Genomic DNA, 20,247 nt, shown 5'->3' on the forward strand with positions numbered 1-20,247 from the left:
GAAACTCACTACGTCAGCCAAACCAACCCCATACCAGCTCGACATCCCAAAATGCCGAAGGAACGCAACTTCAATCCTGTGCAAGCCCAGCGGAAAGCTGAAAAAGTCAAAGCAATCAAGAAAGGTATGCCCCAAACCAGGGGTTTATGCTCGCCGTTATTGGCGACGTTTTTACTGATGCATCAACCGTGCAGGCAAGGCTGAAGTCCAATCACGTCGCAATGAGAAGCTCGCTCGTCGAAATCCCGAACGAATCCAGAAGCAGATAGACGACCTTAAGGCCATAACAACAGGAGGTGGCAAGCTCTCCCGTCACGAAGAACAAGTTCTCGAAGGTCTCGAGAAGGAGCTGCGTGCAGTGAAAAAGGCCCGCGAAGCACTAGGCGACAAGGCCCCTTCATTTGGTCATGGAGGTTTCAACCGAGGTGGTGATCCCTCAAGGGGAGTCCTTGGAAAGCGGAGAAGGGACGACAACGAGCTGACAAGCGACGAGGACGTCCCGGATGATGTCAAAAGTATTCCCATGCCACGAGATACCCCGCCGCCGATTCCAAAGGAAATGATGGATAAATGGTATGCCAAGAGACGAGCTCGCTGGCAAGCTCAGCAGGCCGAAACCCAGAAGTCGGACGAGAAGGAGGAAAAGCCTGCAGCGCCAGAACCGAAGACTGTGTATGAGGCCAAACCCATAGTTCGAAACCTGGCGAAGGAGGCAGTATCTGCATTTGTGCCTACCGCCGTCAAAATAAAGATGGATAAAGGCAAGGGCAAGGGTGGCTTGATGGAACCTGAGGAAGCAGACAAGCTCGAACAAGAGGGTTACTTGAAGGCACTAGCCTTGACAGACGAAACCGAAACCGCTGGATCCAAGAGGGCTATGGTTGAAGATGCCGACGATGAAGATATTTGATCGGGGTCAACTGTACACCCCCATTACCATCACCCTCGTTGTGCCGATAGCACAGTCTGAGAAGCCTGGCAATGAGACGCAACTGCTCACAGCTCAGTCGCATCTCGCACAACGAAGCTTCTCGGCAGCTTTGCGCAGCACACGAAACTGGGCAAGTATCGAGACTACTCCCATCTAACTGTCTCGGTGACAGCCGCTTTCGCATTTCTAGGACTGCGGCATTTACCGCCAAGTTTTCCAGCCAGACCCAGACTGCGGGATGAGAGCATTGCCTTCTAGTGTTACAATCAAGAATGAGATACGAAGCGCATCCCAATTGGCGACATGCGGATTATGTGGCGCAGGGATTACTCCAAAGTCAGAGTATCAACGTTACGAGAGCAGCAAAAGCATGGCTGACCATCCTTCGTCCCAGTTGCCCAATAGTGGTGTGGTTTCTATTGGTAATTGATTTCGGCAGTTTATCAAGCCTCATCGAAGGTTGGGTCAATCTTGAAGAACAGAAAGGAAAGCGATCGCTACATGATCACTGTCACCGAACCATACGTCGTTTCCGAAGAAGCATGTGTAAAGCGGCGCGTCTTCGACTCTATTGGTGGCACTCAGGCTCCGGCTGGCAGCTCTTCGATTCGGTGGAGGATATGACAATTTCAGGTTGCTGCCATACAAAAATAGCGACACCCTAAGGCGTGGAGATAGCATAGAAGATGATATACCAAAAGAGAGCAATGGCAACTAAAGCGCAGCCTCTGGATATCCTCTGAAAGCAACAGCATTTCTTGCAAGGATCCCAGCAAGCTGCTGCAGTTCTCCAGGGCTACTAGAGACCGGAGGGCCTTCCGCGAAAAAGATATCCACATTGGCGCCTTGAGGACCAACTACATGTAACACTTCCAAGTTCTGGTGTAAGTACTCCGTACGGGTCAGTATGACCACTCCCAATGACGCAATAGGGCGCCTTGTGATATATGACATGCGGGAAAGGCGCAGTATCGGTTGCGTTATACGGCAACACGACCTATCAGCCGGGAATTCAGGAGAGAGCTCCGAATAACTCGATGTTCCAATTGGCTCGCAAGCTCTGTGTCGACTTTTCCTCGAATCAGCATGGCCAACATAACTGACATCTGACGTCGACAGCCATTGGATCGAGTTATTTGAACACCATCATAGAGACCTCCCCTGCCGAGTTTAAATAGGATTCCAACCCCCATTGGTGCCCCACGAACGGAGCCTCCTCCGAACGCATGCGTCCTATCGAACCCCCGGCCAGGCCAGTGTGATCAAACTTATGAAGCAACATGCGGCCGTGATCCCATTCGCAACTTGTAATCTCTTTATCGGCGAACTGTCCGACTCCGATATTTGTCATTGGGAAACCTTTTCGCCATCTTTTGTGTGGCACATAGGTGCGGTATGTGTTCGCGTAGAGCACGTTTATCACTGGGTTTCTGTGTTCGCCTGCCCTAGTTTGCAGCATCAAGACAACTGATCAAAAGGCTGTTTATTACCCGCCTATCTGTCTGCCAACTATCAAGGGCAATCAACCGGGCCACCGAATCCCGAAACTGCACTCTCAAGCCAAAGCTGGATTACACAACCCTAGCAGCACGCTACACGTACACGTTTCATCGAGATCGAGACACTCGGAGCTATGACGAAAATATTCATCAAGAATGTTCGCGTCTTCGATAGCGAGGTGATCCGTGAAGCGGGAAATGTCGTCTTCACTCGGTCTGCCGGCAATATCCAGGACCCCATGGCCGATGGCTCTGAGGCCGAGACGTCTGATTGCGTCGTTGACGGGCGTGGCTGCTCATTGTTACCCGGCTTTATTGACGTTTACGCAAACATCAAGGGTGCGAATGCTGCTCTTGGTTCTTTTGCGAGTTACGGAGTCACCACCGTTATCGACCTGAGCAGCAATACACAGCAATGCCAGGCTCTGCAAGTCTATGCTGCCGGTAGGACGGGTCTGCCCACTTTCTTCACATCTGGCACTGGGGCCACGTCTGCTAAGGACTGTCAAACGCAGCTGTACGACAGCCCGTACGAGTCCATCATCAGCACGTGCGAAGATGCCATGAGATATGTCTCGGCGAGATCGAGCGGCCCGGACCGAGCAGACTTCATCAAAGTCGTCGTCGACATTTACTTGCCGACGGACGAGATTCTTAAGACCATTGTCGGCGCCGCTCACGCCCATGGCAAGCTCACCATTGCCCGCACCGCCGGCAAAGCAAGCTACGAACGCGCCATGCTCGCCGGCTTCGACATCTTTGCCCATGCGCCGCTCGACGCGGCCCTGGACCCCGCCATGGCGCGCGAGATGGCCGCCCAGGGCAAGGTCTTCGTGCCGACGCTCGGCATGATGTGGAGGCGCGCGCAGGCCGAGAAGTCCGATACATCCACCGCGATAACCAGCGACACCGGTGATAGGGACCGGCCGTCCGGCATCCCCTCGCAGCGCCGCGACTTCGCCGGTGGCGATGGCGCGGAGAGGGACCACGACGACAACTCTGCCGACACGGGCTCGAGACAGCACACCGACCCGGGTGCCAGCGTGGGCAGCGACTACAACAACGCGACGGCTACCGTGCGCACGCTGCACGACGCCGGTGTCACCATCTGCGCCGGCACGACGGCGAACCTGATCCCGGGAGTCCAGATACCGTTTGGCGAGAGCTTGCACGAGGAGCTGCGCCTGCTCGTCGACGCCGGCATGCCGCGGCTCGACGTGCTGCGCTCGGCGACCTGCGTGGCTGCCAAGGCGTTCCGGCTCAGCGACCGCGGCATCATCCGGGGCGGCCTCCGGGCTGATCTTGTCCTCGTCGAGGGGAACCCTCTGGAAGACATCAATGCGACCCGAAACATCAGGAGGATCTGGATACAGGGGGAAGAGGTCGATCCTAAAAAAATTGCGGCATAAGGTGGGCGGAGTATCTGATGATTATGTCCAAGGGTTGGGGGGCTTTCTGTTCCTTGGATCATCACACGGCGGTCTCATTCGGTAACATGATAAGATGAAGTATAATGAAGAAAGGCTTTGTGGCCGGAACGAACTCTGTACTTATGAGACCAGAACTATTGCAACCCATGCAAGTGTTGTGGACCAACCTTGCTGCGGGCGTTGAATGAGCTCTAAGACACTTCCATCAACCAAAAGCTTTCAAAAGCTTTTCTAGAGCCATAACGAAAATAAATCACAAATTCCGTGCACTACCGGGATGGCCGATGCATAATCGCGTCATTATTCGCCGTCCCTTCGCCTCGTTCTCCTCCTCACTCTCCGCCGGGACCTTCCACGTACTCAATAGTCTCTCCGAAGCCGACCGTGTATGTCTCGTCTTCGAGGCCCAGCATACCCCTCTTCGCGCCGTCAAAGACTCGCGCACCTCTCACCAGAACCATAGGTGCAGCGGCGCCCTCGTGCGCCGTCGGCCTCCGCCCATACGACGGCACCCGCACCTTCAGGGCCTTCGCCCTCTCCTCGACGCCGGCCAGCAGCTTCAGCGCGCGGCCCGAGACTCCCGCGCTCTCCATCTCGCCGAGCACGCAGCACGCGCGGCCGATGGCATCTTGGATCGCGGGGGTCGAGGTGTCGGTTACGAGTCGGGGGAGGAGGGCGTGGGCGACGAAGGAGCAGTACTCGGCGGCCCAGTATTCGTGCCTGATGGTGTAGATACCTCGGTAAATCCAGAGGTTCGTCATTAAGGAGCTCGCGTGGAGGATCTGGAGGGAGGCGGCGTTGCGGTTGTCAAAGAAGTCGGTGCCCGCGTGGTCCGTGTAGCTGAAGAGGAGCTTCAAGGCGACGAAGTCGTACGTTGCTCTGGTTTAGGGGAAGGGGTGTTAGCCGAGGTTCTGTGTCGAAATATTTTTGTCCGGTACCTAGAGAGCCAGAGCAACGGCGCGACTTACTGGAGCAACAAGACAGACGGACAAATACCGTTGCTAGTCAGGAGGTGACCTGGAAGTACCAGCTTCCAACAGAGCAGCTTGTTATAAAGTGCCGTGCAGTGGCTGCTATCCAGGAGTGATATTTGATCGTCCTTCAAGAAGCCCGATATCAACTGGTCGGTAATTTCGCAAAGAGAGCAGTTTGCACTGAACACTTGCAGTTGGTATGATATGTGGCTGGCAATGCTATCCGTGCCAGCGGAAGAGACCGAGTCTGGTGAGCTGGACCCTTGGTGGATTCTCAAGTTCTCGAACGATTTCATGATGAGCGGTTTCGGGACCAGCATGTCTGGAGAAAATAGCAAGGCCATCTTTCTGTGTGAAGAAACGACTACTCGTCAGCCGCGGCGTTCTGGTGACCAGCCATCCAAGGGTGGGTGGGTAAGGACGTACGCGAAGAAGCAGTAAAATCCCCATGTAATGTGAGAAACCGCCTGCCAGATCCTGACATCTTCCGCATTTTTATTTCCGGAATCCCCAAAGTGCGCGGAGCTGCCGGTGTCTAGGCCAAGTGCGAGCCAGGTGTGTTGGAGCAGGTCTCTGAGGCTCGTATATTCCGTGTGGGACGCTTGAGAGCCCCGGTTGCCGACAAAGACCCAAAGGACGGCTACGCCCTGCAGAAGAGTCAACGAGCTCACACACTTTTCCAACTCGAGCATATCGAATGCATGGCTAGCGAATCTGTGGCTTAGAGCAACCATGTCTCCTGAATACGACTCAGACTCCTTCCTCGTCGCGTGTAGCTGCATTCATCGAGTAGAACCGTTAGCGTCAAGGGACTGGTTAAGATACAAGGGGAACGTAGAGGAGGATCGTAAGCACACACAGAAGCCACGGCGAGTATGGCGTTTACGAGAAAGGGTGAGCAGAACCCCCGGTTCTGGCCAGTGCAGGAGTCTGGTCTGGCGGCGCTCAACTCGCCGATGAAGAGCTCTCGGTCGATAAGATGGGACAAGGTATCGTCCCAGGTCCAGAAGAGGTCAATGAGGTAGGTCAACAGCTTGTTGTCTTGCGAAACAATTGTCCAGCGCGAGACGGGCATGATAGGTTCGGGATCAAAGTTGGCAGCTGGCGGGGCCTTTACGAATTCATCGGAACTAGCTCGACGAGAGGTCAGTAACATGGTCAAGAGTCGGATTTACAGAGCTAAATGTACCTTGATGTCAAATGTTTAGTTGCTGGTTCGCGATTTAGGGCTTCTGGGTGGTTTGCGAAGTCTCCCGGGTCTCCCGGGTCTCCTACGATGTCATATCAATGTTAACGACCAAAACATCCCAAGTCCCCTATACACCCGTAGACTTTGGGAGTGCCTACTCCTCTGGTTGTAAATATCCGGTAGCAACAGACTGGCATCGGCTATGGACTCGATGGCCTCATCAAGGTGTTTCGAGTGCTGCAATTCCTTTAGAATATCTTGAGAGGTCCCATCTCGATTCGCTCGGAGTAGTTCCAGGACCCGCTGGCTTTTCTCGTGTGCTATCGACACATGACTGAGCTTCTGTTTCTGGGCCTCCCTTTGTGACAGACCCTCAGGGACGGGGTAGGCACAGGGTGCATTCGAGGCCTTGCAGGCGTAGCAGCACGGTCGGACGCCATCGCACTGCCATGGCTTTTAGCCGGAGCTTGTTCTTTCTCGACTATGTGTACAACAAAAGGTACACAATGGAACATGAGAAGGGTTGTATCTACTGACCTTGATCTTCTTCTTCCGACAACCTAAAGATGGCATTAGAGACACAATTTTTCAACGTCTGGGTGCGAGGAGCATACCATTACACGCGGCCGACACTTGCGGCCTCTTCCTCTTGGGTACCGATACAATGCTTGGGGCCGCTGGCTGACCGCTGGCGCCGAGCGGCAACAGTGGCCTCAGCTTCACTGTGTTTTCCATTATTCAGAATCGCTTGTAGGAAGTGATCGCGCACGAGATCGCTTCCTCTGGGTTGCATACAGCGAATTTAGGAGGAAAAGTTGGGTGAATTGTAGACGAAGTGAAACAAAACAATGAAGAATATCCCAGCAAGCCCAGCAAGCATAGGCAATGGTGTGAGCCACGGGTCAAAGGCCCACCACCTCTGCATGTATCGCTCTGATGGCTCACGAAGCGTGGGGCCTGGAAAAAATATTGGCTGTTGACGGAGCCAAGTTTTGTGCTTGGGGTCCAGAGCATGTGCCGATGAGACACCGGTGTTGTAACCATCAGATCATTGGATTCCGGCGAGTGCCTGAGGGCAGTAGGTAATTGTGTCGAGGCGTCCATACCTGCTACCCCTTCTCCACCTTACGTCAGAGGAGAGGGAAAGACAAAAAAAAGGAAAGATTGGCCGACCGAGGTCGGTATAACTGTCTATAGGGGCACCGGAGTCTACCCCGAAGCCAATGACGGCTCCTAATTCAGTGGCGTGCGACGGGTTCCCTTAAGTTGCGAGAAGCGGGCCTAGGAAGCTAAAAACCGTATTAAACTATTCAGGTGCGTGTTCAAACACAGAGGCAAGAGACAACAGTACGAGGAAAGTCGCCACCAGCGACGTAGGAGGTTTACTGAGTGGAAGCCAGATAAATCTGTATGGTACAACCGCAGTCTCGTGAAAAGCACAGCGCACCTTTTTTAAACTGTCACAACACTTCTCTCTAGCTCGCGTTCTGCGCCGCGTGCAGCACGCCGATCCCGCCGCAACCCAACCTTCGCGTCAACCATCTCCGGCGCTGTTACCCTCGCTGTGCCCCAGAAGACATTGCTAACACCCTCTGAACGGCCTTTGCCTATATCCCAAGTATGAGCAATGACCAGGAGCTAACTCATCAGGACTAGTTATAATTACGTCTGGCTTCCCCTCACGGCTTCCCCCTGCTCAAGTTCCTTCTAATCTTTTGCGACAGCGTTAGATGCTTTGCCTGCCTATATGTCACAAAGCTCCCTGATACACTGTCTTGCCACAAGCTTTGGAACCACCCTTTAGGCAGTGGTATTGCGCCTGTCAAGGGCATCACTATCCAAGGTTACGCTATTAGCACATCTTCTTTCTATTTTCGCGTCTAGGAAACCAACTAGGCCGCTATCACACAATATCGGTCACCAACCGCCCGCGGTCGTGAAAGCGCCGGCCCCGGCCTGAAGCAGCTCCTTTTATATACATCGCCAAACAACACCATTTTGCAGGATACCTTCTTCACCCCATTATGAAGCAATATACCGAATATGAGCTCCAACGCGCCCTTCTGGATGTGCTGGCTAGGAAGAGCATCCGGACTGCTGCTTGGAAATAGGACATACCATACCAGTCGCTTCACTATCGATTCCACAGCAGGCAAAGCAAAAATACTGCTTATGCCTATATGCAGCGATTATCCCAGTCACAGGAGGATGATATAGCTGCTTATATATGCCTTTAAGATTCCCTTAGTAAAACCCTTACCTATTAGCAAGTCTTTAAAGACCTCTCTCTTGCCTAAAGGGCAAACGTAGCTATCTTTGGCCTAGAGCTATTAGCAAAAGATACTAACAGAGCAGATAAGGTCTACATTTAGAGAGAGATACTTGTAATTTAAGCATGCAATAACAAGATTAAAGAGGTCCTAGGGCACAAGGGAGTTTCTGTATAGTTTGCTAACGTCATAGATACAGCAGCGGCGGCCATAAAGGCTAAAACGACCCTTGGGGCCGTCAGGGCTAGGTGAGTTGATATGTGATGTGACATGCTCGGTACATTCGCTGACGGCGGCAGTGCTGCTTCCGGAGCTGACATCGGTCTGGCCGGGTGGGAGCAACGCGGAGGTCTCAGAGGACGGCGGCGGCGGCGGCGACAGCCTGGTTGACGGCCGTGTTGACTGCTAACGGCGTAGGGGTCGAATTGCAGCGTTTCTTGGCGAATTGCCCAAGGGCAAGTTCATCTAGGGTTAGGTGTGGGAGGGGAAAAGTCTTTTACTCGATACCCAAAGTGTAATAATACACCCTTGCTTTCGGATTCCAACTTGCTGAAGAACATTGAAATTCACGTGACCAAAAGTGCCCATTGACTGCTGGCGAAGTGACAAAAAGCTTTAGTCCAACGTTGCCTGGAGGCTGTCAAATTATTTGAAGTTGCGTAACGGCAGGAGATGTCGTTCGCTGGTGAACTGGCAGGCCGGCCGGCCGCCGAAGTGAAAGTCGCCATTGGCAGAAGCTCTACACATACGCAACACAAGGCCATAGGACCTATTAGAGCTATATATCTACTGAATTTATATGGAAATACTAGTAGTATGACATCTATCTGTTATTTCTGCTGCTACACTCCTCTGCTGTCCTCTAGCCTCTAGATGTAGTTGTCTTTAGCTTATTAAAGCAGGCATATTGCAAGGAGATTAGATATCTAGATGACTAGGTTACATATTCAACAGTTGCTAGCAAAAGTGAATTTCTAGAGTGTTATGTCAAGGCCTACAAGGCATCTATCACAAGCTAGAACATTAGAAGTGGCTGGAGGGCAGCAGGATTATAGCCAGTTGCTATAAGACGGCTTCTATCTATATACCCCTTGGTATCCAAGGCATCATCCAGCCAGCCCAGCTAGCAACCCAGCAGCTAATAGTAAGATAAAGCCGTATCTATCGTCCTATGGTCAGCCCCTCATCAATCTGCTGATCTACGGCATCAACTACACCAGTTGACCCAGCTAGGCTAGGACAGGTTAGATATCTATACTATTTGTCACCCATCTAGAAAGGTGCAAAAGGGGTATAATAAGCAGGCATCTAGACTAGCCCTTATAGAAAGGCAAGTCAACGCGTTACAGGCCTAACTAGAAGACCAACAATCACGTAGGAAGCGGAAGAAAGTCCCCCTATCGCCTAATAGCACCTTTGCTACTACAGAGCATATCCAGCGGGTAAGAAATATGGAAGCTGGTGATATAGATAGTCTGGATAAATCCAGCGCATCCGAATCATCTAGCGAGGCCGAAAGTTGCATATGGGTGGGCGGCAAACCCGAGGAAATAAGTGGTGATAGTGGTGGTGATGGTGGTGATGATAGTGTCTCGGATGTTGGGGTGTCTCGCAAGTAGGGTGGGGTAGTTAACCAGGTTTCCTTTTTCCTAGCCACGCGTTGCCCAATGGCCAAGCCAGCGCCTCAGTTGCATTGGCATGCTTGGTTTGCCACCTGGCTCCATGTATTAGTAGAGCTTCACGTGTGTATTGGAGCAGCCTGGACCTTCTCGCTCCATTGGACGCCAGTTAAACTCTTGGGGGTGATACGTACCGGTAGCATAAGGTCCGCATGTACGGAGTACACAGTAGTGTACTTGCAATTGCGCCGGGGGGCAAAATGCAAATGCGGAGAATGCAATGCAGGGAACTCAGGGTGCGGCGCAGAGGGGCTTCGGACTCGCTGCAGATGAGGGCTGTCACATATTGTCTTGCATTTCAGTGCTCATTTCTTTTCCGCTTTGTTTCTCAACACAATCGACTGCCATGCTCGGCCCCTGTTACTTCCCAACATCCAAATGTCGAGGCCCGAGGAGGAGGTCATATATAGGCTCTGAAACCACGGCATCTGTCACGATTATTGGCAGGGGTTGCATCAGGGAACAACGTGGGGGGTCTTTTCTAGCTGCCAACATGGCAAGTTAAGTTGGAAAGCGATGGATGGATGGTACCAAGATACGTAGCGGCGCTGAGGTGACGTCCGTGATGCGTATGGTGTCAGCAAGCGGGTGGTTTTCGTTTGCGAAGCATGTGGGACTGTAGATATTCTGACGTGAAAAGAAAGGAGCGGGCAGCCAGACTGCCCAGAACGATAGGACGAGGGAGGGACATGGGCCAAAGCCCTCGCCGCAGGGCCTGTTGTCATGGGGTCATCGGGCCGGAGCCAAGGTGGACAGGCGAGACAGAGGTCGCATTCCGGGAGGAAGAAAAAAGAAAGAATATAGCAACTATCGATGCAGAAGGCTGCGGGTAAGCTGGGCCGATGATGAATGAATGGTCCATACAAGTGGCGCCGGTGCTTCTTCCGAAAATGATGTGCAGAATGTGTATTTGTAAGGGTAAGGGGGCTGCATCTTGACCCTTCTACCTGTGATGGCCCAGGTACCAAGGGTAGTAGTTTCGTGAAATGGCAAGAGTAGGTAGCACGCCCCGGGGCCAGGGGACCATGACCATGGATCGCTAGGTATGGCAACCTCGTCGTCACGCAGGCAGGCGAGACCGGGCACAACAACAGGTTGCTCTGCTGTGCATATGCTTCACTGGCATCGGTTATGCAATACCTGGACAGATATGCGCGAGCTAGGTCCCGCACTTATATATTCATGCCCCCTTCCGATGAATGCTCAGGCTTTTCCAAGCCTCAACACCCAAAATGAATAAGGAACAAGGCAGAGCAGAAGCATGTCCACTAAAGGGCGACAGTAGTGTAGAGATTTGGGAGGGGGATTGAGGTAGGGGGAGATCCACTCAGCATCTGGGGGTAGTACCAAAGCAATATTGCCGGAGCAGTGTCCGTGACCAATCACAATAGCCGAGAGCCCTCCGGAATACGTTCCGACTTGTACACAACAACCACTGGCCGATTGATCAACTCGCTTGCTTGCCTCTGAACCTCCCCAACAAGTCTATCAGTAGTTGACGTCCAGCCTCTTTCCAATCTTCTTTATATTATTTCCCCCCGGTCTGCTCTTGCTGCTCTGGACATCGACATGAGGTATGATCGTGATTGGTACCTGAACCCTGCCATCACCATGCCGAATCGTAGCACATATCGGCGCCCCCCGCATTTGCTCGTTTTGCTTCTGGAACACTATTGTAGACCAACTTAGACATTTGACTGAGCCTCACCTATCTTGTCAAAGGATATGCTGCCGGGTTGCGCATGCCTTGCGCAGTACGGTACGTATCTCCTATTCGCCATTTGCAACATCTGGCGAATCCACCCCCCATGCGGTTGGCGACCATGCCTTCGGTGGCCATGCCTTCGGTGGCCATCCATCCATCCATCCATCCATCCATCCTTTTTCTGCCTCGTCCCTTGTTAAAACGGATAACACCCCCATCTCGGCCATCTCGCATGTCCACAGTCATTCTTGGCAACCAACTCGGCCCAGTCAAATATGCCCTTGCCCCCTCCGGTGTTCGTCATCTTTCCTCGACCCCTAGTTCCTCTGTTGCCTGTGTCTTCTTGTTAACCTTAGACTTGTATCCATCCACACGTCAGCAATTGGGCCTTACTCCTGGCTCTCTCGACCCAAAGCGTTTTCCCTCTCATCCCCCTCGTCCTCGCGTTCATCCCTATTCCCCCTTGGCAGTCAGATCTGTCATATAACGGGCCAAGGTAGCGGCTAGTGTGACCATCAGTCACATTGACTTGCGTTTTCTGTTGCCATCTTGCTACCACCACCAGGGTGGCCGGTCCTGAAGGTATCCACCCTGAACCTACACAAGTCCCCTGTCCTCAGAACGCAAGTCAGCTAATCTCCGTCATGCCAGAATCAATGGCTCAGTCAGGCTACCCCAACCTAGTAGTGACGGCTGAGGCACAGTACATTGCCCTGCCCCCTTATGCCACACCCCCGAAGGAGATGTCCTTCTTGTCGCAGACTGATGGGGATCAGCTCTGTCAGCAGTGGTCTGGGTGGGACTACCAACTCTTTGAGCCAGTCTTCTCACCAGGCAACTCTGCAGTTTCAATAAGCTCCGTTCAATGGGAGGCCGAACAACAGAGCCGTCAGTCCTTCGAGGCTACCAGACCAACGCTCCATTGCACAACTGCCAGCTCTGTGCAGCCGGGAGACTGGTCTTCGTTCCAGCAACAACAGCAATACCTTCAATCGACGCAGTCTGCCATCCTCAGTTCGCCACTTCAATGGCCGGCCTCTACCGATCATCCCCTCACCACGGCCCCGGCCCGGCAGCCTCATCCTTCCAAGGGTCGCAAACGATCGAAACCAGGGCCAGAGCCAGAGCCAGAGCAGAGAGCTACTGCAACGAAGAAACAGGCAACGACGCCTGCCAGAAGACCAGTAGATCCGCGTCTTGTGTCGATGAGCCGAAACCACTCCAAAAATGCGTGGGTCGGAGTCGGCGGCGCCAGCGAATCCCCTCCCGCCAGCTCAATGTCGTACGAGGACAAAGGAGCAAGGGCAGAGGACTACAGCGAGGATAAGGACAGCGACGTATCGTTGGGACCAGCAGAAACAGACAGGAAGAAGCCGTATCGCGTCAAGAACCGAGCGGCTGCCAAGCGTTGTCGCGAGAAGACGAAGCAGTACGAGGTTGATTTGGTCAACAAGGAAAAGCAAGTCACACAGGAGCACATGTACCTCGACGCCTACGTAACGGCGCTCAAAAACGAGGTGCTCTTCCTGAAGAACCAGATCCTTCAGCATGGCAGCTGCGATTGCGATATGATCCAGGGATACATTGCCAGGACAGCCAGCACCGTCAGCGTTACCGGGCATGGCAGCTGCGATTGCGATATGATCCAGGGATACATCGCCAGGACATCCAGCACCGTCAGCGTTACCGGATATGGCGTGCCTACAATATCGCAGCCGTCGCCTTGAACCCTAACATATAACAGGGCGAAAGAAGGATCACGGCTCTGAGTTGTATTACGCTTTTAGGCGTGCGCAGTACACGTACACACGACAACTATACGGCAATGATTTTGAGCGTGCTGAGCCAAGCATTTGAAGCATTGAAAAGCGCAAAAGGGAAGGAGGCTACAGTTTCGGTTCGGGGGCACTTTGCCTCTGCCAAAGGCTTGTGCTGATACACTTGCTAAGTAAGAGATGGAAGAGTTGTGCTGTCGGATACCAAAGTAAGTAGTGTCTGGTACCCTCTTTTTTTTTTTTTTTTTCCCTCCCCCCCCCCCCCCCCCCCCTTCGCTCTTCTCGTACTTATCCCTCTCCCACTTGGTCTTTTGTTTCCTCGCACAACCAGCTCTTTTGATTGACTCTTCTTCGATCCCTTTTGCTGATTGTTATCATGAAACCAGCCTTGGTTCTTCCGCTGGCCACTCGAAGATGATGTCGGCGCGTCGAGCTATGCCGAGTATAGGGGCAGCCACGTCCAGATATCATATGTCAAGCTGGCGGCTGGCTTGTCCCTCGCGGATGCGTCTCCGACCAACCAACTGTCACGGGCCTGGCCATAGCGCACCCACACATGCGTGCTTCAGCATAACACACGAAGCACATTGCATCTCGCGGTCGGTTCTCGACGTCCGGGTCAAATGATGTCATGCCATCATCGTTGTCGCTGTCAATTGTTCTTCATCATCATCGTCGTCGTCATTGCCATCGTTACTCTCATGCACTCAGCTGCCTTCTTACCCTTTCTCGTCCCATTCATCGTCAAACCCAACCCTGGAGGAAAATAATACCCTCTGCTCTGCCACCCGCCCTTTCCCCATCCCCCCACGTGCACTTCGTCAGGTTTCAGCGACCACAAGGAAACAAGACAAACAGTTGCGAGCGTCCAATCCTGGGGCTGCTGACAGGAACCGACAACTGGGATTCGATGTGCGGGCAAACTCTCGATAAGCATAGCGGTGTCTGGTCCCCTGCGATACCCCTGCCCTGAGTGGGTGAACAGATCGCACAGCTGCTTTTCCCAGCTGATGGCCTGGCCGAGTCGTGGCCAGACGGGTCCATGGAAGTTTGGACAGCTTTACAAGGCTAAAGTTAACGTCCCAGTCCATGTCATTATTGTCTCCCTCCCAATTCCACGTCTCGTGCTCTTTTTCTTTTTCATTACTGCTGTTCCATATTCCTCATTTTCGTCGGGAGGTGCCGGTGTGAGAGCATTGCCGGCACTGGAACAATCAGAGAGGGGGAGGGTCCCAGCTAGCACTAGCACCTGCACCGCCAGCCAACACTGTTCTTTTGTTCTCTTTTCTTTCTTCGTCACCCCCAGCGGCCACCAACCCTGAGCACCGGAGTTGGCAAGAATTACTGGCGTCGCCGCCTTACCCATTTCGTCATACACCTACCTCACAGGCGCTAGGTAATTGCATCTGCGATAAGGATATGAGGTAGCATTTCAACGTTTTCCGAAGACCAAAATCGACAAAATCCAGCACGACACACGACACATCGACTCCGACCCGAAACACCAATCATCAGAATGGCCGGCGGGTCGGCAGTATGACGCGCTCTATACCAGAAAATCGAGACATTCGAAGCGAAGCGGCGGGCGGATCTGCTCTTGCGGTTGAGGCCCGCTCTGGCTCTGGCTCCGGCTCTGGTTCTGCCCTCTCTCTGTTTGGATTCGCCCACCCGCACGCCTATTCCTTTTCCGGCCAGAGATCTCGCCGTCACGGCTACTACTACACGCCTACGCCTCCTATCACCAGTCCTCGGCGAACTTGGTTGCCCACCAGGCCCGCCCGAGGCCTTCGTATGCTCAAGGTCACGATGAAACCCCAGCGAGACATTCTACCCGCAGGCCCAACAGTAGCCAGCAGCGCCTCATCGGAGCGGGAGTCGACCCCGCAATCCGCCACCGGTTCTACGCCCAGTGCACCTAGACGCCGCCCTCAGACCAAGATTGCTTGCACATCATGTCGTCGAAGGAAATCGAAATGCGATGGCATGCGTCCCGTGTGCTCCTTGTGCGCCGGCATGGGTCGCACCAAGTGCGAGTACGATGCCGGCCCAGACGTCACCCGCTTTGCCGCCCTCAAGACCAAGCATGAGGGGCTGCAGCGACGCCTTGCCCTATTTGAAGAACTCTTCCGCCTGCTGTCCATGCGTTCTGATGCCGAATCTCTCGAGATAATCAGCCGTATGCGCACCGCCAATATCGAAACAGACCTCGAAGATCTCGTCAAGTTCATCAAGAACGCCGACTTGTTGATGCAACTGTCCTCCACTCAAGCGGACCACACACCTCCTGCATCAGGGGCATCGGGTGCTGGGACGCATCTCCCGAGCACGCCCCTAAACGACATCTCATCTCTCTTCGAGCTATTGTAATATTGATCTAGCCTAAGGGCTCACCCCCCCACTGCTTCTTCTACTAACAGCAAGATACCAGAAAATCGGTGGTTTCCAAACTCGATCCCTCGGCCCGATCCGCATTTCTGGACACTATACGACGCCAAATAGATGTCTTCAACTCACATGAGCGCGGCCGACTCGGCTCCGCTGAAACAGTGAAGCTAGAAGAAATGGCGGGTGTAGACGCACACGCAGAGGTGGATAACGAACGACCCAAAGAGCCAGGGGCCTTTCTCAGGCACTTGCTCAACGATGACATGACAGGACCGAATTGACTTATCCATGCTGCCACAGCGAAATCGACACATGCCTGCATGGAAACAACGAGCTGATAGAGTTAACGAAAGGGGGCAATCGGCTGGCATGAAGTGTGCATAAGGGCACACCTGTTTTATTTATTTATTGGAAAGCTCGAGGCGTAGTGACCGACACGGAGAAACTGGCAGTGGATTTCGGATCACTTCAGCACAGGGCAGGCCTGGGGTTTCTTCTGACATTGGTATCATGTTGTGAAAGGCGGAAACTGTCAATTTTCAGCGTGCAACATTTACACGCGGTGCCTGGTGGCTGTTAGCACAAGGCTTCGGCCCGGCAATTCAGTGGTGGCTCGCGCCGTTGGCGCCGAAGTCGACGACACCTGGGCGGCGGCGGATCCAGGCTCAAAAGGGGCGACAGTGTGGTGGCTGTTGACGGAAAAGTTGGGGGCTCTTTTCGTGACTAAAGTCACTGGGGAAGATGGAATGCGACAGGTATGGTTTACAGCCGCAAATATGAGTATTGTTACCAAGTGAAAATCTAGGCAGCTAAGGGAGGATAATGGGAAATTCCCAAGTGACACTCCGGTCTCTTACGAGTTTAGAGGTGGGCAATGACTGCTGGCACACAGCAGCATAGTTACGGACAAACCAAAAGAAAGGAGGGAAATCAAGGAAGTTTGAATATTGACCACAAAGACACGCGATGCGCATGTTGAGGAAGCCAACGGTGGAAGACCAGACCCTCCTCTTTGACGAGTCCTCGGAGCTCCCATTCGATGATCGTCTTTTGGCTGCGATTCCAGGCGCCGACCCTCTCCCCTAACCCGGAGGGAGACGGCCGTCCCTCGCTAGGGTCACACAGGTACACACACACACACACACACCACACGAAAACAACGCAAAACGCAAAACAGGCGGAGACACACGAGCTGGCTGTATGTGTTGAGCGTGTGGTTTTTTTTTACGGTTGGTCCATATCCATGCGCTAAACCAGTGTCGGCGAGGAACCAATCTCATCCACGGTCTGTACCTTGGCTTAGGGACCTAGGCACGACGGTGCTTGGCCCCAACACGAGCCGTCGACATGCGAAATTTAGGTACTGATCCAGCGCGGTCACTCCTAAGACTTCACAGGTACACAACGATAGTGACGCAGTGAGGAATACACAGTATGAGCATCCTGTCCAATACCCAGCACAATAACATCGACCTGCGAAACAAGTCATTACCATACGACACGACAAGAGCAGAAGGGCGGGAATGGGGGTTGGCTGGGTAGCTAGCGGCGTCATGTCGGTACGGGCCCGGGTCGAGAGCGTGCGGGCTTCCCTTGGGGGGGGGGGGGGAACCGAGCACAATGGATGAAGACTGGGCAGACGAAACACGAAACATGGCCTTCACACTCGTTCTATTGTATTCATTCCCTGTTCACTTCCGCCCCTGGCATAGTTCAGCCGATCGAACGTGGCGAGTACCTCTCCACGGCAGAGGTCTACGATGAATACAAGACTCTCGCCCGACCGTCACCAGCTGGACGAGCCCTTTTCGAGCTAACCGACGCACCCTAGGCACACTGTGCCGCTCGTTTTTAGGGCCTTATCTTTTCCTCTCTTGTTTCTCGCTTGATTCAGCACGAAGGGGAAGTGGAGAGAGAGAGGTTGCAATGGTGGGTGGGTTGGCGCGCGCGCCTTGGTCGGTGTATGGAGTATCGGCCGACAGTTCAGGTCCGAAGCGAATAGGGATATGACCACGGGTAGCTTGGAACCAGGCGAAATGTCCAAACTTCGGCACACTCCAGAGGGACAAGGCCCGAGGGGGGGACTGTTCGGGCGTGTCTAGCCGAGGCCTTGCTGTCGTCAGCGTTTATTCGCCCTCAATAACATTCTTCCGCGGGTACTGTAAGCGGATGCCACCTCCACCAAAAGATTAGCTAGCCTTCGGAGAAGTCTCCATGCGGTTGGATTGGCTAGCGCAATATCTCGCAGCCTAGGTCAAAAGGGGCAGTAAGAGGGGCGGCGCGGAAACTCCACTATGATGGGGCTTGGTCGGATTCTGACCTCGATCGACGCTGACCCCCTAATGTGCATCGCAACGACAACAGAAAAAGGAAGGAGAAAGAAAAAAGAAACAACCCCTAGACAAGAGGTGGGTTATGGCAGGCAAGGACACAGCACGGGCGGCGGTGTGGCACAGCGCGCGTAGAACAGCATGAAGACGACGACGTGACGGAGGAGGAGGAGGAGGGGTGATTCTGGTCGCTTACTATGTATTCGTAAACCCGAAAGCCAAAGTTTGCCCTGGGATGTCTGGGTGTTTGTCGGCGACATGGAGCAATCCCCGGGCTGCGCTGGTGGCCGGTGATGCGATAGTGGGGAGGACTGCACTACGAGGCCTGCATCGAGCTATCAGATAAGCTGCTGATGTGAGTACTTAGCGTCGAACTAGTCTGAAGGCGGGTTAGCGGTCACGATTCGTGGTGGACTGGATCGGGTAAGGGATATGGTATTTTTCCGGGAGGGCGGCACTGTCACTGTCAGCTCTGCACAGACCAGGTGCGCACGTTTTGTCTGTCTGAGACTCTTGGCCCCAAGACTCGCAGCGCCCAGACTCTGCCAGGCGGCAGATCCCGGGTTCGAGGCTTGTCTTATGTAATGATGCGGCACAGTGGCGTCTGCTGACCGGGTAAACTACAGGCTGAACAATAAAAGTTGAGGCCGGTCCGGTGATCTGGCAGCGGCTGGGGCCGACACATACCGTAGGGAACAGAAAACTTTCAACGATCTGCGGCAGGTGGGGGCGAATGACCAGATCAAGGGGGGAGAGGGAAAGTAAAGAGAATCCTATGATCAAGGAACCCCAACCCTAGCATTCCGCTATCGGCCGAACGACGATTTGCGGGTGGTGTCATCCCCCCTGCCGTTAGTTAGCCTTATACTAGGTAGTGTGGATTCCACCGGGATCCTTCCTTCTCGCCTTTAGAGGGTTTGCCCATTTGTTTCCGGACGTCACTGCACTCTATACATTGTGTCGACATTCCCTTGGCTAGCCGTTTCAACTGCTTGTTCGAGGAAGATGTGAGGCATCGGAGCGTCATCTCATCTCAATCGTCGAAAAAACCAATCGGCGCGGCCAGATCATGCTGGTCGCGATGGCGTTGTCCGACGAGCGAATTGGCTTCAAGCCCGTATGTAGTGCCGTTGCGCGTTTATGCAGCTGGGCCGGAGCAGGCAGGCAAATTCAAGCAATCGGGGGCTACGGAGGCTTCTCCGCCAGTTTCGTGCCCGTGACCGTCGATTGCTGTTAGGCATTCGTGCAGCATGCGACTTCGCCGCCATGTGTCGGGTGGGTTGTGGTCCTCGGTGTTTGTGATTTCCCGCGGCGACGGCGGCCGGCCGGTGGTAGTGGGGAAGGGAAATGGATGGCGAAGTCGGGGGGGCGGTTGGCTGGAGAAAGAAAGCTTGCAAAGCATTTCAACGACTAATCGAAACACACTATTGGTCCGTTTGACCACACCCTGTACTGACATTTGACAGTCAACCACCCACCACATATCGAAACCGACCTGTCTATCCTCCTTGTGACTGTTGTGTCAATCACCTGAACCCATCAACCAACCCGGATACTAGAGATGTATCGAAGCATACCTTCCACGCCTTTCAACCTGGAAAGAAGTGCGCAAGTGCGGGTATATGCAATCAGACGATGTTAGCCCACACTCCAACTCACGCGGAGTAACGAGCCGAGAGTTGAGGCCGGATCCATAACGGTCCACCCCCAGCTAGCGAAGCGTCTGGAACTAACCTGTCTGCATTGCCTACCTCACAGCGGTTGTCGGTCGCCCGGGGCCGAACGTCGGAACCCGATCCAACGCAACACGGGGGTAGGGAAAAGTTTTTTTTCTATGATACTGCACTATACCTACTAACTAGCGATTCTTCTCTTAGCTCTCTCGTTTATGTTGCATGTCGTTCGCCTCTTGCTTTCAAACGTTTGCGTAGTAATGATTGAATGAATGGCTGGATAGTTGCATCAAACTCACCTAACTCACCACACCTTGTTGTCCAAACGCAGCCGCCACTACCCCTCCCTTTCCCTCCCTCTCCTGTGACCAGTCTACTCTAGCCGAGATCGACTAGGCAAGGAGCGG

At 53.6% G+C, this 20,247-nt stretch overlaps 5 protein-coding genes across 5 annotated transcripts; 4 read left to right on the forward strand and 1 right to left on the reverse strand.

Annotated features, from left to right (window-relative positions):
• Positions 1-51: 51 nt before the first annotated feature.
• On the forward strand, positions 52-910 carry LY79DRAFT_508795 (WW domain binding protein 11; the record flags this gene model as incomplete). Its single annotated transcript, XM_060553983.1, has 2 exons — positions 52-124; positions 195-910. 2 exons carry the CDS (start codon positions 52-54, stop codon positions 908-910), a joined length of 789 nt encoding a protein of 262 aa, XP_060417647.1.
• A 1,654-nt stretch (positions 911-2,564) lies between these two features.
• On the forward strand, positions 2,565-3,839 carry LY79DRAFT_508830 (amidohydrolase; the record flags this gene model as incomplete). Its single annotated transcript, XM_060553990.1, has 2 exons — positions 2,565-3,358; positions 3,413-3,839. 2 exons carry the CDS (start codon positions 2,565-2,567, stop codon positions 3,837-3,839), a joined length of 1,221 nt encoding a protein of 406 aa, XP_060417648.1.
• A 293-nt stretch (positions 3,840-4,132) lies between these two features.
• On the reverse strand, positions 4,133-7,143 carry LY79DRAFT_676849 (uncharacterized protein). Its single transcript, XM_060564473.1, has 8 exons — positions 6,638-7,143; positions 6,561-6,583; positions 6,182-6,467; positions 6,024-6,105; positions 5,694-5,964; positions 5,261-5,610; positions 4,829-5,182; positions 4,133-4,739 (listed from the first exon to the last, which is right to left on the reverse strand). Exons 1-8 carry the CDS (start codon positions 6,756-6,758, stop codon positions 4,193-4,195), a joined length of 2,034 nt encoding a protein of 677 aa, XP_060417649.1. The 5' UTR covers positions 6,759-7,143; the 3' UTR covers positions 4,133-4,192.
• A 4,951-nt stretch (positions 7,144-12,094) lies between these two features.
• LY79DRAFT_32193 (uncharacterized protein) lies at positions 12,095-13,657 on the forward strand. The gene is made up of 2 exons (XM_060552416.1): positions 12,095-12,259; positions 12,329-13,657. Exon 2 carries the CDS (start codon positions 12,334-12,336, stop codon positions 13,402-13,404), a length of 1,071 nt encoding a protein of 356 aa, XP_060417650.1. The 5' UTR covers positions 12,095-12,259; positions 12,329-12,333; the 3' UTR covers positions 13,405-13,657.
• A 1,050-nt stretch (positions 13,658-14,707) lies between these two features.
• LY79DRAFT_32169 (uncharacterized protein) lies at positions 14,708-16,497 on the forward strand. Its single transcript, XM_060552414.1, has 2 exons — positions 14,708-15,815; positions 15,881-16,497. The coding sequence occupies exons 1-2, from the start codon at positions 14,989-14,991 to the stop codon at positions 16,116-16,118; spliced, it is 1,065 nt and encodes a 354-aa protein (XP_060417651.1). The 5' UTR covers positions 14,708-14,988; the 3' UTR covers positions 16,119-16,497.
• Positions 16,498-20,247: the final 3,750 nt, after the last annotated feature.

Source organism: Colletotrichum navitas, assembly GCF_030913465.1.
Source record: "Colletotrichum navitas strain CBS 125086 chromosome Unknown LY79scaffold_10, whole genome shotgun sequence".
Classification (NCBI taxonomy): Eukaryota; Fungi; Ascomycota; class Sordariomycetes; order Glomerellales; family Glomerellaceae; genus Colletotrichum; species Colletotrichum navitas.